Source organism: Fistularia commersonii, chromosome 3 (assembly GCF_037954325.1).
Source record: "Fistularia commersonii isolate RoL2024-O1a breed Wild chromosome 3, RoL_Fcom_v1.0, whole genome shotgun sequence".
Lineage (NCBI taxonomy): Eukaryota > Metazoa > Chordata > Actinopteri > Syngnathiformes > Fistulariidae > Fistularia > Fistularia commersonii.
This window is the reverse complement of record NC_141286.1, coordinates 3,371,965-3,391,946: the sequence shown is the minus strand read 5'-3', so window position 1 is coordinate 3,391,946 and position 19,982 is coordinate 3,371,965. Positions and strand designations below refer to the sequence as shown.

Genomic DNA, 19,982 nt, shown 5'->3' with positions numbered 1-19,982 from the left:
GCTGAATAATCCGGACAGTCTTCTTTCTACAGCGTTCGCAGAACTTTGTCAAATTCAGCGAGAATGGCTCCATACACAGCATTTTCTCAAAATGTTTTACCAGGTTATGATTCTTTTAAGCGAACATCCAAAGCAGTTAACACTCAGGTATTCTCATCCGGTCTGGCAATGCGTCAGTCACCAAAACAGCCAAACTCCAACTATTATCTAGTTGCAAAACACTGAAACATTCTCACAATCAGGACCAAATACATGTTCTTACAGACCTGCAATGACAGGGAAGGTCGGGATCGGGAGAAAATGTGCCTGTATAACGCAATTACTGTGCGGCCCAAAGGAGCGTAGGACACAGGCCAAGTAATCTAATCTTAACCGTCTCTCTTTAATGTCAGCATAGTAGATTATGACAACAGAAACACAGGGCCACGTGGGAGAATCACCAGCATGGCCCAGAGGCAGGGATCAGAGCGCAGATCAGGTTCTATTAATGCTAAATTCAATCTGTTTAAATGGACTTGTTGCCTGTCAAAATCCAATCATTGAGGTGTCATCAACGGTTAAGCAATTATAAAAGGTATCAGGAAAAAAAAAAGCAAAAACAATAGAGCTGACATGTTTGATTTGGATTTGACACGTTGAATTATAAAATGGGTATTTGAAGAGAAGAGGGCAGCTGTAATTTCATCCTTCTAGATGACATTGCTAATATGTGTCCCAATGTCAACTGCGTTTTAAAAATATAAAAGCCTCACAAATAATGTATTATCTGTTCTTTCTCAAGTGGGATGGGAGTAGCTTCCTCCCTGCTCCACTGACACGACTGTGCCATACAATGACGCTCACGACATAATTCAATCTACCCGCATCAGAAACAACAATGCATTTTATTCCTGAAGCCCTTTCTGTCATTCCATCTCTAGCAAACCAGCTTGAAATGTACAGAAAATAAATAAAACCGAGGGGGATGAGGAGGGCGACAGTGAGCAAAAGGCAACCAGCCGCTTGCTCAAGGAAAGCCCATGCAATGATGTCATAGGGCACATGAGGCTGCACGCCGAACTTCGTTTGAAAATCTCACTCTTCAATGTTTTCCAACTTCAAGATCGATCCGCGTCTTTGGTATCGGATGACTCTTAATAATCGATCACATATGTGGACATCTACAAGTCGGCAGGGATTCCACCACCGGTCTCCCCCACCGATAGCAAGAGGCATCCGTTTAGTTCTTTTATTGACGTTCCCTGAATGAGCGTCTTCGTGTTGTATCGTGATCCACACATGATACAATTCTTTCCCGATGAACCAACTATTTGACGATGATCTGTACGCGGGATCCAGCGGCACAATCTTCGCAATCCTAACTCGTATTTACTGTTGAGATGTAACCCGTGTCTCTTTCCAGGAACTCCAAGTGACCGCAAAGCGGAGGATTTTCTTACGGACTTTGGTGTGTGAGCAGTCCGGATCGCTTTTTCTGACATTTAGCTGAGGGTTTACTCACGTGAATCACTGAATACAACCGCGAACCGGTCACTTTCGATGAGGGTTAAGCTGCCATATGACAAACACGGGGATCTTCATCCTTAAGACACCGTTGTCAGGCCGGAGGGAGGTGACGGAGCCTCGCCACACGCCAGAATCCACAAACCGCGGGAGACATGGAGGCTCACCAGCGAGGGATATTTCAGCCGGGGTACCGGCGCTGCCTTCGCTTGCGTTGACGTCAAGCCACCTACAACGTGCCGTTTGCACTTCCGGTTGAGACTTTCCAAAAAGACACTCCAATATAGTTGTTTCTAACCACAAATACGTCAATCTGACAAAAAGGTGGCCCATAAGACAAGCTTCGCCGCTTCTACTAGGAGGGGTGTTACGTAAATACTTCGATTCAGCTTCTGAAAAACAAAAGTACCGCTCACGGGAGTTTGTGATTTTATTTTGAAAGTACACTGCTTGTATTTCCGGTGTGTGCGTTTCTCTTGGCGCCTCCTGTCCAGAGTGATGTACAGCACTGGTTTGGAAGCAGCAGATTTGACAGCCTGTCACTCTTGCTGTTTCCATAGCGCAGATTCTGTTGGATGTTGATGAGTAAAGAGACCACCACCGCCAAAAAGGTTTAGGAATAAACCTGGCTGGCAGGGGCAATCGGTGCATTGGTAAAACTGGAGAAAATGTCACGAAATTTGCAGGAAAAACCTCGTTTTACAACTTGCATTAAGACTTATTTGTGTAATGCGACGTCTAAAACTGTGACCGCAATAGTTTTGACCATAAGAGTAAAGAAATAAGGCTGATGTCACTTCATCATGTTTGACTATACATGTCTAGATATGTTCCGATATCTAGACCGAGCAGGAAGCCTGGATAGATGATGCGGTCAGTACTTTGGAATAAAAATCCTTGAATGTGGAAGGGGGGAAAAAGGCATTAAATCAAAACAAACAGCTCTGGGAGTGATGCTGACTAGAACCGTTCGTGTCATACTTTCTGGCTGAACTTTCCCCACAGAAAATACAAGCAGAGAAGTTATTGATCCAGAATGGTAAAACATTAAGGGAAAGAGGGTTCAGGGTCGGAAATGAGGGATTTGACTGGTTTGGAACAGGAACAAGCAAAGGGGGAATTTGAGGCTCAACATGGTAAATAATTTCAGTATGTTGTCTAAAACTCACTGTTCCAAATTGATTGACTGGTGCTTCATAAAATGCATCTTGTACACAAGAGGTTCAGCATGTGGAACCATAAATGCCTCGCCAAACCTCAGCTTGTATTCTGGCTCTGCATTTTCTTCTTTTTTTTTGCAAACATTGACAGATACAGCAACCACATCACAACAGAGAGACATTTTCTGGTGACGCGAGGGTAACACGTCGAAGAAAGGTGGGCGGGGGCAAGAGTCAACAGGAGGGGGGAAGCCACATCGGGATGGCAAACGGTTGAGTGGACCCATCGGTTTATAAATAGTCTGTGAAAAAGATACCGTAACCTCAGTCGGCGGCCACTTTAAATAAGCGTCCAGAGCCACAAAGCCAGTAGTCGGCCTGACAGAGAACAGGAAACGTCGAATCATGGTAGAGGAAGCAGAAAGACGGTGACGGGGAAGAGCTGGCCATCGCTACGCAACCGGCGATCGGAGCGAGAGAACTATTACTCATCAAAATGCAAGAGGTGCATTAATTCAGTAACAGAAACAGGACGGAGCCCCAGGAGACAGTGTGTGAACCTTTAGCCAACAGAGAGCCGTGCCAATTTATTGTTCATTAGAAGTTAAGCTGATTTTTCTCCAGCGGGAAAGAGCTGGCAGCTCAGCGTTTTGTTTTACCAAAAATAACATTTCAACACTCTTTAGAAAACTCAGCTTTATAATGAAAATGAAGAAAGAATAGACAAGCAATAAACCTTTAAAAATGCGGTTTCATAATAGAATAATAGGGTAAATTGGGGAAAACATTATTTGTATTTAGAAGATAATTGTTTTTTACTTTTGTTATTAAAATTGTTATTATACTGTCTATCATTATTGATAATAAAAATAATACTAATAAAAACAATAAAAATGATAACAATAGAGCACTGTTCAAAGGAACAGCCCCTCTTGCCAACATCTCATGGTTATGTAATATAAAACTAAATTCTAATTTTAAAGATTCCAGATCAAAATAAGCAAAAGCTTTTATATATGTGTCAAATTACTGACAAACTATTTTTGATAAACTCGTTTATCAAAAATATCTGACTTGAATTATCGCTATTTCAACTATAGCCTAAACCCATTATTTGATTGTTTTTGTTTTGGTGTGCCAATGATAAGAAAGTTATCAGGTTTTAGTGAGATGATTGCCATTTGTGGATATTTAATATGAATATATGGAATATGTTTGCAATCGCTCTTCACGGACTCTATTGGATGTCGCCAACGATCGAGTCGAGATCTAGCAGAGATGACATCACTAGCTCATATAAACCAGGAAATGTGGGTTATCAATTTCCACGAAAATTAAACCGTTAATTACACTTGGTTTTCCTGGGTTTGCCCCTAACTTTGTACACAGATAAGAAGCGTAATTTCAGAGTTTTTCTAAATAGAAATAACAGAAATGCAGAGATTATCGCCAGATCAAGGATTCATCTGGATGCAAGTCAGGAATCCATAATTGAGGAAAATGACACTTTCCTAAACAACGGAAGGCTTTTATTTCAGGAAGTCCACACTAGCCAGCCAGCCTGCGAGCTATACTTATCCCACAGGGGCAGGCAGTGTCGCAAGCAAATCGGGGGGAAATGACTAGCTGCACTGGCAGACCCCTGCTAGTGTAGATGGCCAAGAAAAGATGCACTTTAGTTGACATGGCTGCCAAACAGGAGCTTCAGAACGCGCACAAGCACGCAGCTGACAAGTTCCCCGGCAGAAGCGGAGGAATGAGATGCTCATAAAACATGCATGGTGTTGGCCACTGCTCCCTGTCCCAGCTGGATACCTTTCAGGCTGGCCTCTGGGTTTAACGGGTGCTGACGCCAAAAGTTACGTTCCTGTAATATAGAACCACGCTAATGCGCCGGAGAACTGTGTTCCCTCTAAACGTTTTTGGAAGAGCTGAAATTGATTCAAATACGGGCTGAGCAGCACATTAATATACAGCAGGGGTGTCAAAATTGGTTTTAACTGATGGCCACATCAGCATAATGGTTGCCCTCAAAGGGCCACATGTAACAGAAACAGTGTAATTGTAACCAAATGTAATGTAAAATAGATGCATCTACTCCTTAAATTAAAATAACTGTGAATGTATTACTCAAATCCAAAATGATGCATATGCATTCCCATCTTTCTTGAAACAGTCTTCCACCTGCATCAACTTTTCTTTTCCTGGACATTTAGGGATCATTTGTAATTTTCGTTTCCGCTTGAAAATCGCATTGATGTGGATACACTGCAATCTGATGGCGGGATGCCGTCACTTCGCAAGTAACATGAATTGTGGGAAATGTAGTTAATGGTCAATGCACGTGATCGACTTATTCATTTTAACACAATCAGACCTTTTAAGACGTTCCCGCGGGCCACATAAAATGACATGGCGGGCCACGAGTTTGACACGTGATATACAGGGAATAGCGTATAAATGTCTTCATTTTGCAAAATGTTGCAAATCAACAGATATGTTTTAAAAAAATGACAGTGCACAATTTTCAACTGGATGATTATAAATACCAGCACAGAATGCCACTAAAATCTGTCAAATGTAATCGAAAAATGAAAAGGGAGCGAGAAATTACTTGAAAAACAAGACGACGGAATCGGCTAGAAAAAATCACCTAAACGTGAGCAAAGAAATGACATTTGATCAAAAGAAAAACAACAAAAACGTCAGAAAATTAGGATCAGCCTCAAATTCAAATCAGATTTATTCTGATTCAGATTCTGAAGGACAAATATAATGTAAAAAGAGTATAACACTGCGTTGTAAAAACAGACAGCCTCATACAAGACCAGAATTGCACAGTAAATCACTGAGCAATACGTGCGCTATGCGTCCTCTGTCCTTACAAGTTGATTAAAAAAAAAAAGAAAGGGGATACACGGGTTATTTCTGTGCAAATAGCCACCTGTTAAAACCGTGCTGCTCTAATTGCTCCTTGTCACCAGTGTGCAACAGTGTGACCCATTCATTTATGGGTGGGAGAAAAATGCTTATTTAGGCCTTGTTATTAACGGGACAAAGGGTCAGTGTTTTTATTCACTGGGGCCGTGTTTGTCCCTGGCCTGTTAAGCCGTAGCACTGAGAGGAAATACAGTAAAACAGTATAATGAGGGACCGTAATGTGCGACGCGCTCGTCCGTGCAATGCGGTACCTGCACACAGTTTGTAGTCCCCGGTGGAGACGCTTCCTCCCTGGTGCATCATACTCTTCATCCTGAAAGCTTCTTCAGGGTGGTTGAAGCGGAAAAAGGCGGACTGGCCAAAACACAGCATACACCCTGGAAAACAGAAGATGTGTCATTAATTCCCCCTGGGATTGAAAAGACCTCACGAGCAGGGGTGTGTCGCTGCACAAACATTTCGATTTGGTTAATACCTTGGTGTCAAGGTTAAAGATGACACTCTGGTCTTTAAAATACATTTATATGCAGTGATCCCTCGCTAGAACGCGGTTTACTTTTCACGGTTTCGCTACTTCACGGATTTACATCGTGCATCGTGTTCTACATTCTGATTGGCTAAAAAGTCACTCCGCTTCTTCTCTACCTGTGCGTCAATAACGTTGCAGTTTAATATGTACACGTACGTAAAACAGCTTGCCAAATTTACATTACCTACGTGCAAATTCTCTTGCAAAATTCTCATTTAAAACCCATAATGTTGACAAAACGCTCTGGAGCGACAAAAGCAGCTGCGGCAGGGCCCAAAAGGCAGGAGAAGATGCTATCTATTGCAGATAAAGTTAAACTTCTGGACATGCTAAGGGAAGCTAAAAGCTATGCGGCTGTAGGTCGGCATTACGGAAGGAATGAATCTCCCGTTCGTTCCATAAAGGAAGAAAAATCATAAGGACGACAGCAGCAATGTATAATAGAGTATTTAATTGTATAATAATTGTAAAGAAAAATAAAGGTTTCTACTTCACGGATGTTGCCTATCACGGGTTCTTTTTGGAACGTAACCCCCGTGAAAAACAAGGGTATACTGTAATGCATCTCTATTTTTTATTTGCAGAAAATGCAATGTAATTGTCACCTTTCTTTATTGCATCCCTTGATTTAGTGTTTTTCTCAGTTCTTTTTAACATCTCCAGGCAGGACAGTGGTGTTTTCAGATATTTGTCCATGATCGGGGTAAACATATCTTTCACCTTAGTCACTTGTCTGACCATTACAGATGATTTACTTTTGTTTTTGAACCGTCAAAATCATGTGAAACACACAAACACCACGATGACTCCTTTCAAGAAACACTTTGTGTTTGGTACGATATTGCAAAAATCAGGTTAGTTAGAAAGAAGTTAGTCAGCTTGCCCATTTCGGATTTGATTGGAAACAAAAAAGTATTTTTGGAAGACAGTCAATAGGAATAGATCAAAATTCCCTTCCCAAAATTAGAATGTGTATCGTGAGACATTTAAGTGAGTTGCAGTTGTGGTAGCATCACAAACAACACAAGCTAGCTCATGTCCCTGTCGTGTCGCCCACTTCTTTAAAACTGAAGCACCCTGTAAAATTAAGTGCTTTTCCACTTGCTAAAACATGATTAGATGTGTCTAATCCCATTATAAAATTATTAAGCAAATATGATTTTGTATCATATTAGGAGGCAACTAGCTAGCTTAGCTCACTCAAATACTGAAAGGAGGGGAAGGATGTTATTCCTCCCAAGAAACAAAAAAAAATCATCAAAATTCGACCAATTGTAATACCTACTTCATTTACATTATGTCTACGCGTCGTCACATGAATTCTTATTTGCGTATTTAATAAAAAAAATTTAAACTGACACCTTAAAATGAAGAATTCCCGCTCGGCTAAGTGAGGTTGATGGAACGAGCCAATGGGCTAAAAATTGAACAAAGCTGCTTTTGGTGTCTGACGAAGAGCATAAACTATGCAAGCTCCTGCGGAATTTGCATTTTTGTGTTAAATAATCAAAGTATCAATGCTGACCAAGTTAAACCCCAACACAGTGTTTTTTTGTCCCTTTTTATTCCATCTCCCTGCCGGTATATAGTAACCGCTTCCTGCAGCTTCATTCAAGGTGCAAAATCCAGGGTCGAACACAGTTTTCAAAACCTTTAATTCACTAAACGGGGAGAAAAACCAACGACTAATATAGAGATTAAAAGCGTAAATCAAACAGGCAGGAGAGCCAGAGGAATAACCTTGATGTGACATTGTGTTGAAACACTGCTGACTCAGGCAACACCGTGATCACCGTCAACAACCCAGCCAAACTTTGTCCGCGAGAACAGCTTTCTATGTTGCCGCGCTGAAGTAAAGTAAATACTGGTCTTCGTATTTAAACCGCAGGACACGGGTCTAATCGTATTTAATTTTGGCAGCATCTTGTCGTATTCTTTCAGGTGATCTTTTTTTTTTTTTTTGTATTAAAAAGAATAAATCAACAAAAACACACCTTAAGCATCCTATGGCTATCAAAAAAGTCACTTTGGCCTCTTTAAATGAAATCTCAGAAGTTTACAAAGTAGAGATATCTGATCTGTCTTGTCAAAACATCCTTCCCCTTTCAGTAAATATATCCAATTAGTGAGATAAAAAAATGCTGCTTTGGATGATAATAGAGCAAACACACCGACTGAGGCAAACTTATCGTTGAGAAGCATCACTTCCCCCATGCACATCCTACTTGCATTCACTGGTAGATGGTTTGGATTTAATGATAGGGCTCTTGTCATTTGCTTAATATTATGCATGCATATGAAACATGATGTAAACACACACACACACAGGCTTCACAATCAATTGAAATTTAATTTAAATTGCTTATTTGCCTACTGCAATATTCAAACCACAGTGAGAAACAGTGAATCTTGTGTTAAAATGCTCTTTCAAATTTTGGGGTTTCATGTGTTTTTCAAAGAAAATTAGAATTTTGATGTAATACCTATAAAAAAAATAAAAAAAAATTAAAAATCTAAACAACCCAAACCATTGGAAAAAAAAAAAATCACAATTAGCCAATCCACATTTTCATGCCTTTTTTTTTTAAATAATTCTTCAGCTTAGCTTTTTAAATGAGTATTTTGTGTACTAATGTGAGGGGGGAAATGATATTGACTCAGAATGAGTAACATTTAATAAAAGGTATTTTCAGTGCCAAGTCTGTTGATACTGATCAAGTCTTCATGACACACCCCTGCCAACAAACACATGCCATCTATCTATGGTAACAAATGGTATCTTCTTACATCTAGCTGAAATGAAATAGTCCAAACACATATTTCACATCGCTCATCCAGCCCCTTTCATTTACCACACGAGCGCAACAACAGATAAGCAATCGCAGGTTTATTGCCTTCTCAATATAACACTACTGGCCCAATTCGATTAAAAAAAAACAAAAAAAAAAAGGCCTCCTGCTTTTAAAAAGAGATAAGACGTCTGTCGTCGCAGGAGAGCATGGGGCCGAGGGTAAAGACGGAATTTTTCCATCACACGCTGAGCTCGGACAAGAGACACCTGATTACGTGACGCGCTGGAAACCCAATCGTACCGTTTCGCGAGGGTCGGGCAATATTATGATGTATGTCAAATAGCGTATGCCATTCTGTTCTTTTTTTTATGTCAGGAATTTAAACAAGTGTGATACATTTTTTTTTCCATCCAGAAGTGGACAAATGTCTAAATGGCGTGACTTGATTGGCAGTTGGTCAACGAATCTTCAAGAAAGTTCTTTGACATCATGAAATTAACCAAAACATCATCACACGTGTCACGCCCTAACTCTATTTTATCCTTGTTGGTCTCAGCCCATTCGTATCCTGCTGATTTTTGTTTATTTTCATCATTGCTATTGTAACAATTTATTTTCCTATCTCTTTTGTTGTCGTTTGGTCGTCTATTTTCACCCTTTTTTTTTCTCCCCCCCATTCTGTTGTCCATTCTCTCACCCATGCTGTTGTTATTGTTTTTTCATTTGTGGACGCCTTTTGCTATCCTCTAATAGTTTCTATATTTACATTTATATTCAAATTTACTGACACTATAACTGTTTCCCCTATGGTGATCAATAAAGTAATCTTATCAGCATGTAGCCAAAAGACCACTTAAACATATATTATACCAGAATTATACCAGTTAAAACTGATAATCATTGCGGGGACACATTTAATGACTTTGTCAAATGCCAACGCAGTCTTCCGTACTGAAGCTGATATCGTGACATGCATCACTATCGGAAAACAGGCATCTGGAGACCGTCCAAAAATGAGATAATACGCCATCTAAATATATTCTGACTGTACACACAACACCCTTTGGCTTTAGTTTCCCAAGATAGTGAGCTGCGCCCTCCTTCATGTGTGCCGCCTGTCTTCAGACGTTAATTTATCCAATGCAGGCTCAGGTTTGGGGGTAAGACAAAGGCTCAGATCCTCACAGAAGGAACGTACCAGGGAACCACATGAGGACTCCCCGGCCTGTAACTTCCTGTGGACTTGGGCTCACACAGATGGTCACGTGTCGAACGGGTGGGGTGGATGCCGGCGACTTATGCTTTGTGCAATCTTGGAAAAGAGATCCTCTTTTGTTGCGTTCCCTAGCTTTTCCCCTCATTATTCCCCTTGTCACAAAATTCTGTTATCCAAGATTTTTTTAAATCGACTAATTGCGCAAACGCCAGTTTCGAAGCCATTTTAGGGCAAAACGCTTCTATTGTTGCAACGCCAGCATCCGCCAGGGTGTTTACGGTCACTAAGCAGGGGGGATGTTACTCGATGACATCATAGGGCCAGTCGGAAAGCGGGGTTGACTTGTTATAGGTTGGTAAGTAATTCGCACCGCGAAACACAAAAAGAAACATGGGCACGGTCAGGTGGAGTGAGCTACACTGCCCAAAATAAACGTGGGCATCATCATTTTCAATGGGAGTGCTAACTTTGCTGAGTAAAAGCACTGAATGTGTTGTTATTCATTTGTATCCAAGTCTTATCCCTTTTCTCTTGTACAGCAGTGACGTCGAGGGCTCTATAAACATTTCTGTTAATATTCTCCTTATTATTATTACGGTAACTATTAAAGGGATGGCATACGACATTAGGTATTAAAGTAGAAGTTACGATGATATGTTACATATAAAGCTACTTTCCATTTCCATTTCGCTTTTCACTTTAATTTGAAATTTTGTTTCCCTGATACCTTCAAAGAAAAGTAGTAATTCAAGTACTGATTAAATTTTTTTATTTTTTTGCTTTTTTTTTCCAAGTTTCTTGTCAATTTACCCTTTGCAGCCCTTGAATATGAGTGTTTAGAACACTCATATTTTTCCTTTTTGCTAACAATCCCACTGGAGAGAAGGGTAGAAAATTAGAAAATGATAACAGTGAAAAATACATGTTACAAAACAAAGACAAAAAAAAGGGAACGGAAAAGTTGTGTTAATGTCAAAATAAAAATCTCAATTAACAAATTGCTAATTTACTTCAAGAGGGAACATGGCTTACTGCGGACAAACTTTTCAGTGTATTTCTTTCCCAAATGTAAACCACACTGCAACAGATTACACTGGCAAAGGGAACATTTTAAAGGCTGGCGAACTAAAACCTGGGCCTCCTTGCAATGAGTGCAAACCACTTATAAATGACAGTAATTATTTTGTTGTTTTTTTTTTTGTTACAAAGAAAAAAAAAAACCTTTAATTTTGCTGACACGTAGATATTTTCATAGCGCACCACATAAATCCTAATGATTGTAGCATATAATTAGTGGTGAGATGTTAACATAGCCATCTGCAGATTCACGTCAGCTGAGATAGTGTGTCTTCCCACTCCGCTCCCTCCGTTCGCCTTTTGCTCGGGATTCTGCCAGCAGCCGGTTTTGCGCGCGCACTCCCGCCGATGCAGTTTCCACCTCTTATGGCAACGGCGCTTAAAAACAACAGAGCTGGATTTAGACAGTCATGACAGACACGTCGCTCGCCCCGGGAGTTAAAGGGCCTCGGTGACGGTCTGCAGGACACGGCCTCACCACCACTTAGCATTTCTGTCAAACAAGCAACTTCTCCAAAGCTCAGCGGAATTGTGACCCGAGGGAATTTCGCACCTGCAGAAACGGTCGGTCTGAGACCAAGTCATTGTTTGGTTTGTTTTATTTGTTTAGGAGTTTATTAGGATAGTGTACAATTACATTAAGCACAGAGGCTGAGATGTTTGTACCAGATTGTAGCTTATAGCTAATTTCCATCTGTAGTCCTGGACAATACAAATATAAAACTGTACAAAATAGACAATATGTATAAAATATACAGATAGGCAATAAAATAACTATACAATATATAAACAGGCAATAAAATATGTATTTTGCAAGTTGAAAGTGCTATTGTTGTGATATTGTTGTGATATTACTTTGGTCATGTGATGGGTTTTACAAGGGTTTTACAAGTCGCGTCTCAGTTTCCCAGGTTTTAATACTTATTTTAACGTAAGAATAGTAAGAATAATGTAAGAATAGTGCCGAGTGTTATCAGATGGAGGAAATCATCAGTCCAATCAATGAAACCGCTTCAAGCATGTCTTGAGTTTGGATTTTTTGAATCACTTTACAATCTGATCCTCCTTGTCTGATGATGAAAACTGAACTTTTGTAAAGACGTAAGCCAAGACACGTGCAGGCCTTTCCACACAAGTCTAGAAATAGGTATCCAGTCTCTTCACACTTGAGTCCAGAGTGAAGTCAGGCATGGATCCACTAAAAGACAAACCTGCATCCGAACATGTGCGGTAAGAATATCCAGGAAAGACTGATGTTCAAGTGATTTTCTTAAATGAAAGCAGACGTGATTTAGGCTCGTTTCATGCGCCTCGGCGATCCGACGGGCGAATGTGTAAATGTTGCCAGCCTTTGAACAAAAGCCGGCCATACTTCACTTGGTCTTTTGACTTCTTTTTCTTTCGGCAGCGAATCAAGTTCCTCCGTCTGATCCTATTCTCTGTATCCTCTTCTCTCACTCCAACTAACTCCATGACCTCTTTCACTTCATCCATAAATCTCCTCCGTGGTCTTCCTCTTGGCCTTCTGCCGGCAGCTCCGACCTCATTATCCTTCTGCCGATATATTTACCGTCCCTCCTCCGTACACGACCAAACCATCTCGGTCTAGCCTCTCCGGCCTTGTTTCCAAAACATCTAACGTGCCGTCCCCCTTTTCACGATTACGGCGATATCTAATGAAAGCATGTTGAAAGTTGGTCGAGTGCAACGTGTTGCGACATCAGCCGTTCGCCAAGCGTCGCCCCCGAAACCAGCCTTACGCTGGGCTTACGTATCCTGAATTTTAGGAGTTTAACGGGAGTTTTACCGGAGTCACGGTGCGTCAAGCATGAGCCGGTAATCTGATCTGTCTTTTCCGAGTCTTGGGCTCACCACAATATCAAGCCTGTTTGATGTGATCGCAAGTCTTTCTGTGACATAACGCAATCAATAACCGCTAGATGAGTTACAACAAAAGCGACAAAAGGAAAGTTGGTAGACAAACAATCACACGGACGGTGTTTGTTTGCGGCTCGGACGAACGGGAACGGCGAAGGACATCCTTATCAATATGGACCGTCCAGAAAGAGGAGCAGCCCATATTGGACGATCTCGACTCCAACATAGAGAAGGAAAAGCGATGGACTGAAATCGCAGAGGCTCAGCAAATACGCGGCGAGAACGTCGTACGGTGGGGGAACAATTACTGAAAGAATCTTTGACATAAAAATTCACAGTATTTGTAAAATCTCAATCTGAGACGAGGCTGACACTTAAAACTCCAAAAATCGGTGATGATGATATAGACACCCGAGAGTAAATTGGCGTCCGAGTGTAATTTTTTTTAATTTGTGATTGTAACCACCCTTCTTCCCAGGCCTGACAAGCATGTTTGAGTAGATGACATGCGACAAATACAGCAATGCTGGTTTATTCGGGGTGAGTGTGTAGATGACAGATTAGAGAAGACATTTCTCTTCCCCGCCGCTGTTTCTCACGGCAAAAACTGCTGCCGGCAGCTGCATCTCAATCACTGACTGTCCCGATAGCCTCGAGAGAGTGTGTGTGTGTGTGTGTGTGTGTGTGGTCATACACGGAATACTCCAACTGGAGATCTGAGCATTGTGAGTCAGCAAAAAAAAAAAGGGTTTTCCAGTGCCGTGAGAACGAGCTACTGCAAACAGGGAAGTGATCGGTAAGTCAAAACGCACAACGTGTCTTCATTTTCTTTTAAATGTCATTAAAACGACGTGATCAGCTCATCGCTCGCCCTTTAACGGTAATTTCCTGACCAGTGAGTCAAAGATCCCGGACAAAAAAAATGCTAAAAAGAATCAAATCCAGTGATGTGGAAAAAGACAAGCTCATACCGAGTCACCCGTCCGAGAGATAATCGAATGACTCGCCCCGATCGAACCGTTGGAGGCATCAAAAGACCAAAACAAATCTTTCTTTAGATACGGTCATATCATCTGATGTTAGATGGTACCATTGTCACCAGAATGTTGTGTTTTTTTTCTCTGATAAAATATTCAAATGATCATCTTGGACCAACTCAGATTCGTTTCCCCATTCAAACAGCTCAAATCTACACCAGCCTTAAAGGTGAGATTTCCGAATAAAAAGGTTTTACCTTTCCTTGTTTTCCCCAGAATGCGCAAAAATATCATCATCTTTCTGTCCTCTAACTTTTGTTATGTTTTGCCCTTTGACCCGGAGCTGAAAAGGTGCACTGGATTTACCCGTCCAGCTGCAGAAAACGACACGAAGACGATCACTTCTCCATTAGAGAAGCCTTTTGGACCCTTTTGTCGGTCCAGAGCGTTTTATCAACATTATGGGTTTTAGAGAAACTCGAAATTGCAAGAGAATTTGCACGTACATCATGTAAATTCGGCAAGCTGTTTTACGTACGTTTACATATTAAACTGCAACGTTATTGACGCACAGGTAGAGAAGAAGCGGAGTGACTTTTTTAGCCAATCAGAATGCAGAACACAATGCACCATGCAAATCCGTGAAGTAGCGAAACCGTGAAAAGTAAACCGCGTTACAGCGAGGGATCGCTGTGCTGGAAATTATAGTACTGGAAAAATATAGATATAGAGACTCACAACCATTCAATCTTTCATTCACACCTCTGCGAAATTTAAGGTCTTCATTGAACTTCATTGAACTTACTGCAAACCGTGAAAAGTAAACCGCGTTATAGCGAGGGATCGCTGTATTATCGACAGAGCGGGATCTTGAACAGACGATATTTCGAGCACTTATCCATCTCCGTAAAGATCTCGGGAAAACATCGCAGCACAATACCGGCGGCCTCCTGATGCCAGCTGGCCGCTATCAATCGGCCATTACAACATGGCGCGGCGGCAATAGCGCGTCCACGCTATTTCACGATAGGTCTTGGCAAGAGAACTTACGGTCCTGCAAGACCGAGGAAATGTATTTACTCAGCTGGCGCGAACGCTTTCGGGATGGGCAGCGCCTCTAAATCAAACTCGGCGAGCAGATGATAAATCAGAATTATTCACGATGGACCTCTCAAGCGATGTTGACTCCTGATTCATTCTCCGGCTCGAGGAACGAAAAGGGAAATTAACGGCAGCGCCGCGAGTTCAGTCCTGAACGGGGGAAGTCTTCTGGGACGCCTCCAACTCTAACATCACTAAATAAAACCTCGTCGTCGGGAGGAGCGGGAGATAATGGTCTTTTTAAACGCTTTGATTATGGAAGGAGTGTCTGTTTGTGCTCTGAGACACCCGTCCCACCCAAACAGATTTCCCCGCTTATCTAAAGAAGAGCCGATCTGCCCCTGGCACGCTGAACAAACAGCCGAGGAGGTCAGTTAATCAGACCGGAGAGACGCTGAACAAACCTGAAGCATGTGGAAAAACTCACCACATCTCCGACCGCAAAGTCTTTTATTTAAACTGGAACGTCTTAAAAACCAGAGATGTCTCCATTAGAACCGGGAGATATGGAAAACGTTAACCTCATCGTGCTGAGAACTGTGTTTCAAGTATATACATAGACTTTACATCACCGAAAGCGTGGGAACTCCAACGTCTCATTTTAATATTGTGTTTTTTTTGCAATGGAACTCAAAAGGTTTGACTATCGGAATACAAATTTTCTTTGTTTCTTTTTAAACAATTCATTTTTTTCCTTTGTTTTTTGGAAAGAAAAGTGTTCTGGTAATTTAAAGCATTCAATAATTGTCGCTTGTATTTAGAATTTGTGTTTTTGAGTCCATTTCAGAAATTAAAATTGAATACTATGAACCTTGATACAAATCAGGAATACAAACAAGCCGTATTCAAGTTATAAAAAGAGAAATAAGCCCTTATTAGATTCCTCACATAATCTGAGCCTATTAGAACTGCAATTTGTTTTTAAATCTGTTTCTTTGGTCAACTTGTGTTTACTGGCGTGAGCAGTCAATGCTTTCATTAGCCCAAAAAGCAGAATAAAATTTGTTTTATCGTGAATGACTAAAATACAGTTTGACTAACTGTAAAGGTTATCAATTGGTTTAGTCTCCAATGGTTCACTTTCTCAACTAGGTAACATTTCAGGGGAATCTGTTCTGAAAACAGGATACTTTTAGAAAGCTTTTACAATCTTAAATGCTTTACTCTATATAAACTGATTTTTCATTCAATGACACTCTTCTTTAAAAGCTAAAACCCATACAAATTTGCAAAATAAAACTATTTCAAATAAAAAATATCCTTCCCCATAAACAATTCAATTACATTGGAATAAATAATTTAAATAAATGCAAATAAATACATGAATATGTTATTATTATCATTATCAATAAAGTTTATCTTATTATCAATATCATTGTTGTCATTATTTTATGTTAAAAGATGATATCTTTCCCTTCTCCGTCTCGACTATTTCCCTTAAAAGTAACGATGAATTCAAATCGATAAATCAGTGATATCAGTTTTTCTAGGCCAGGTGGAAAAGGTGAAGACACACACGAACCCCACAATCTGTGGAGGTATTTACGGCATATAAATGTGAAATACACACACACACACACACACACACACACACACACACACACAGTAGCAAATTTCTGTACAACGTGAAAAATGTGTGTCAACAAATCAATCACAAACGTTTGATATCGATGTGGTTTATTATCTAAAAATCACATCTTTTTTTGTGATGAATGTGCGTTTCAGAGTTTAACTTTTTATTCTTAGGTTTCCCATTCCAAACACATCAATCTAACTTTAGATCAAATTTGAATGCACTTACAACCTTTATCTTTGCAGCGCAGAAAAAATACGATTGTTCTCATTTTATTTCTAGTTTGATTTATATTTCTAGAGTTCACCTCTGGAATCCCTTCATGAGAAACAATCCAACATCTGATTGACTGTTTGGGGTGGGAGATCAATACCTGAATCTTTCCAGGAAGTTCTGAGGTTTTCAACTAGAAACACTCAGAGCGCCCTCATAAAAATATTGGACTCAGAGTCCACATACTTTATCAACTCATGGATAACTTGAAAACAAAATAAAATGAATCGAATTAAGATAAAATGAAAAAGAGACCCGTCGGTTCAATGACGTGCGAGGACGAATTTATGAATGGTCGCAAGTGAGTCGGGCCATTTCTCTTCACTCCAACTCACTGCTTACATTTAATGCAAAAAAAAAAAAAAAAAAAAAAATCCATTAAAGATGAATTAAAATAATGATCCTGAAGAGATGAGGAGTTTTCATTTGGATATGCTTCGTTCAGAGGAGGCAGAAATATTTCCCTTCTCCTCTGCAAAGAACCCTCTGACCCAGGATAAGCTGGTCAGGACGCTTCCAAGAAGCGGCGGTTCGCAGACATCTCGGGATTCATTTTCCCCACGGCTGAGCTCAGCGAAACCCGGTTGCGGTACCAGAGAAAAAAAAATTCAAATCTGTCTCATCAGCATCCGCCTTCCCAACACTTTCCAACAGGAAAATATGACACATGGCCACTCTGATAATTGCATCGCTGAAAGTCATACCGGAGAGGACGGGCGATGTTGGGATTGAGCTCGGAGGGGAGGAGCGTGAGCGTGAGCGTGAGCGTGAGCGTGAGCGTGAGCGTGAGCGTGAGCGTGAGGACGGCGTGTGTCCTTCCAGGTTAATCAGATTGATTCTCTGACTGGGCTGAGAGACGGCGGCGTCTCCATCAGCACTCTGGGAACGCTTCTTCTAATCACCTGTCCTCATCATGCTGAGTGCTCCTTAGAAGAAGTGCAACACCAGCAGGTTTTCCACACCCTCTGGATAGACCAGGAAAAAAATAAAGATATACACACTGCTGGGGTAAAGGGTCAGGAAATAAAGCAGAAATCTGAGAGTCAAGGGGAAAGATTTGATTTTCTTTTTTGATAAGGAAGCTCTAAAAAAAAAAAAAAAAAAATTATGTAAAATTTAATTTATGCAGCATGTCGCAGATCGATGTCCTTCACTAGATAGATAGATAGATAGATAGATAGATAGATAGATAGATAGATAGATAGATAGATAGATAGATAGATAGATAGATAGATAGATTGATAGATTGATAGATTGATAGATAGATTGATAGATAGATCCCTGTATAAAAATACTACTTAACTGTCTTTGTATTGCAGTATTGCATTTAATTGAACTAAATGAACTACATTGAAGCTTCTCTGGTATATACATATACTATGCATACATACATACATATACATATATATATTTACAAATATAAAAAGCTAAGAAATCCTTATTCACTTCAGAAGGACTAAGCAATCAGACTCTAAATGTTTGATATTTACTCATTGTAAATACCAATCCTGTTGGGAAAAAATATATATGAATTAATATTAGGTTAACTCTTTTTTTTTTCCATACAGTATTTTATGATTACTTTAACTTCCTCAGCTTAAGTTGAAAACCTATCCAGTGATCAAATCAATTTCAGCAAGCGTCTTTCTGTTTGAGTCTTGTTTCAATGAACATTTTAAAATATTTTGATTTGCAGATTTTATTCATGAAAATCCATGTATTGCTTCATTTCACTTTTTTTTTCTTCCATAACTTCCATAAAGAAAAAAAAATGTGATTGATTTTCTGATAAATAACCCCATTCTAATTTAGGATTACAGCCTAACATGACTTAAAAAAAAAAAAAAAGAAGAAGAAAAAAAATGCTCAGTAGTGTATTTGCTACCCAACATAGTCCCGAGACAAGTGGGTTACTTGAATCATCCTTCCTGAGATCACTACAATTTAAAATAACGGATGGGTGCAACAATTTGGCCGCTTCCTCAATTATTCATTTGAATAAATAATCCATCTAGAAAACACCCGTGAAGGTGCAAGAAACATGTTTGTGCAGACGGTCTCCGGTGGAAACCCCTGGGAGCATTCAGTCCAATCAGTGTTAATGCCGCAGCGGGCCCCTAGCATTCTGTGGCATTAAGAGAAGAAATGGTTGGGGAAGCAAACACTCCGCCGTTTCTCTAATAACATCCCTCCTCTCTGGAACGACCACATTCAATCTTTCCAGTGTGTCAGCTAAGCCTCAAGTTTTTCTTTTTTTTTTTTTTTCTTTCTTTTTTTTTTTCCCCCCCTCCCGAAAGATGAGTCGGTCGGAGGAGAGAGTTTCACATTCCCGTCGGATGAGTCCACGTAAAGCTTATTCACAACGAACGCGTGCAAACTAAATAAAGGCATGTTTGCCGGTTACGGAGCGAATCGGCGGAGGCTTCCGACGAAGCTCATGATCGCCGTCACAAGTTATTCCCCCCCCCCGTCGCCGTCGTCGTCGTCACATGCTGCCAAACACGTTTCGCCCGAAACAGGCACGTTCAGATTGCACTGTTTGCGATCGCCATTCTGAAGGTTTTGAACCGGTGAATCCTTGCGGGACCGTCTTTCCGTTTCACCTTCGGGACTTGAAAGTTTGCAGAAAATGCAGGAGACAACAGACTCGAAGACAAATTCAATCCTCTTTTTGATCTTTGACACTTTATATTTTATTGTATTTCTTATACTCCCTCCTTCCTGCTATTATCTATTATTGTTATGTTATGCTTGAAACCCTGGCACAACAATTTCCTTATCTTATCTTATCTTATCTGAAATCTAAAAGTAAGCTCGCAGGCAACCCGCTGGAGAAGCAAGACCAGACGTTCTGGATTCCTCCCGACTTGATTCGATTTATAGTCGGGAAACGAGGAGTCTGTGATCGATTCTGTGACACCAAGGGAACATTTGTGCAGATAATTGCTACCCACCAACGTCCA

The 19,982-nt window shown here is 40.5% G+C and overlaps 1 protein-coding gene across 16 annotated transcripts in view; it reads right to left on the bottom strand.

Annotated features, from left to right (window-relative positions):
• The window catches only part of phldb1b (pleckstrin homology-like domain, family B, member 1b), a 127,707-nt gene that overhangs the window by 46,762 nt on the left and 60,963 nt on the right, over positions 1-19,982 (bottom strand). For all 16 annotated transcript variants that reach the window (XM_086141590.1, XM_086141646.1, XM_086141661.1 and 13 more), the window contains one exon: positions 5,855-5,980. In XM_086141590.1, coding sequence (XP_085997716.1) covers positions 5,855-5,980 — 126 coding nt within the window. The remainder of the gene's footprint in view (positions 1-5,854; positions 5,981-19,982) is intronic.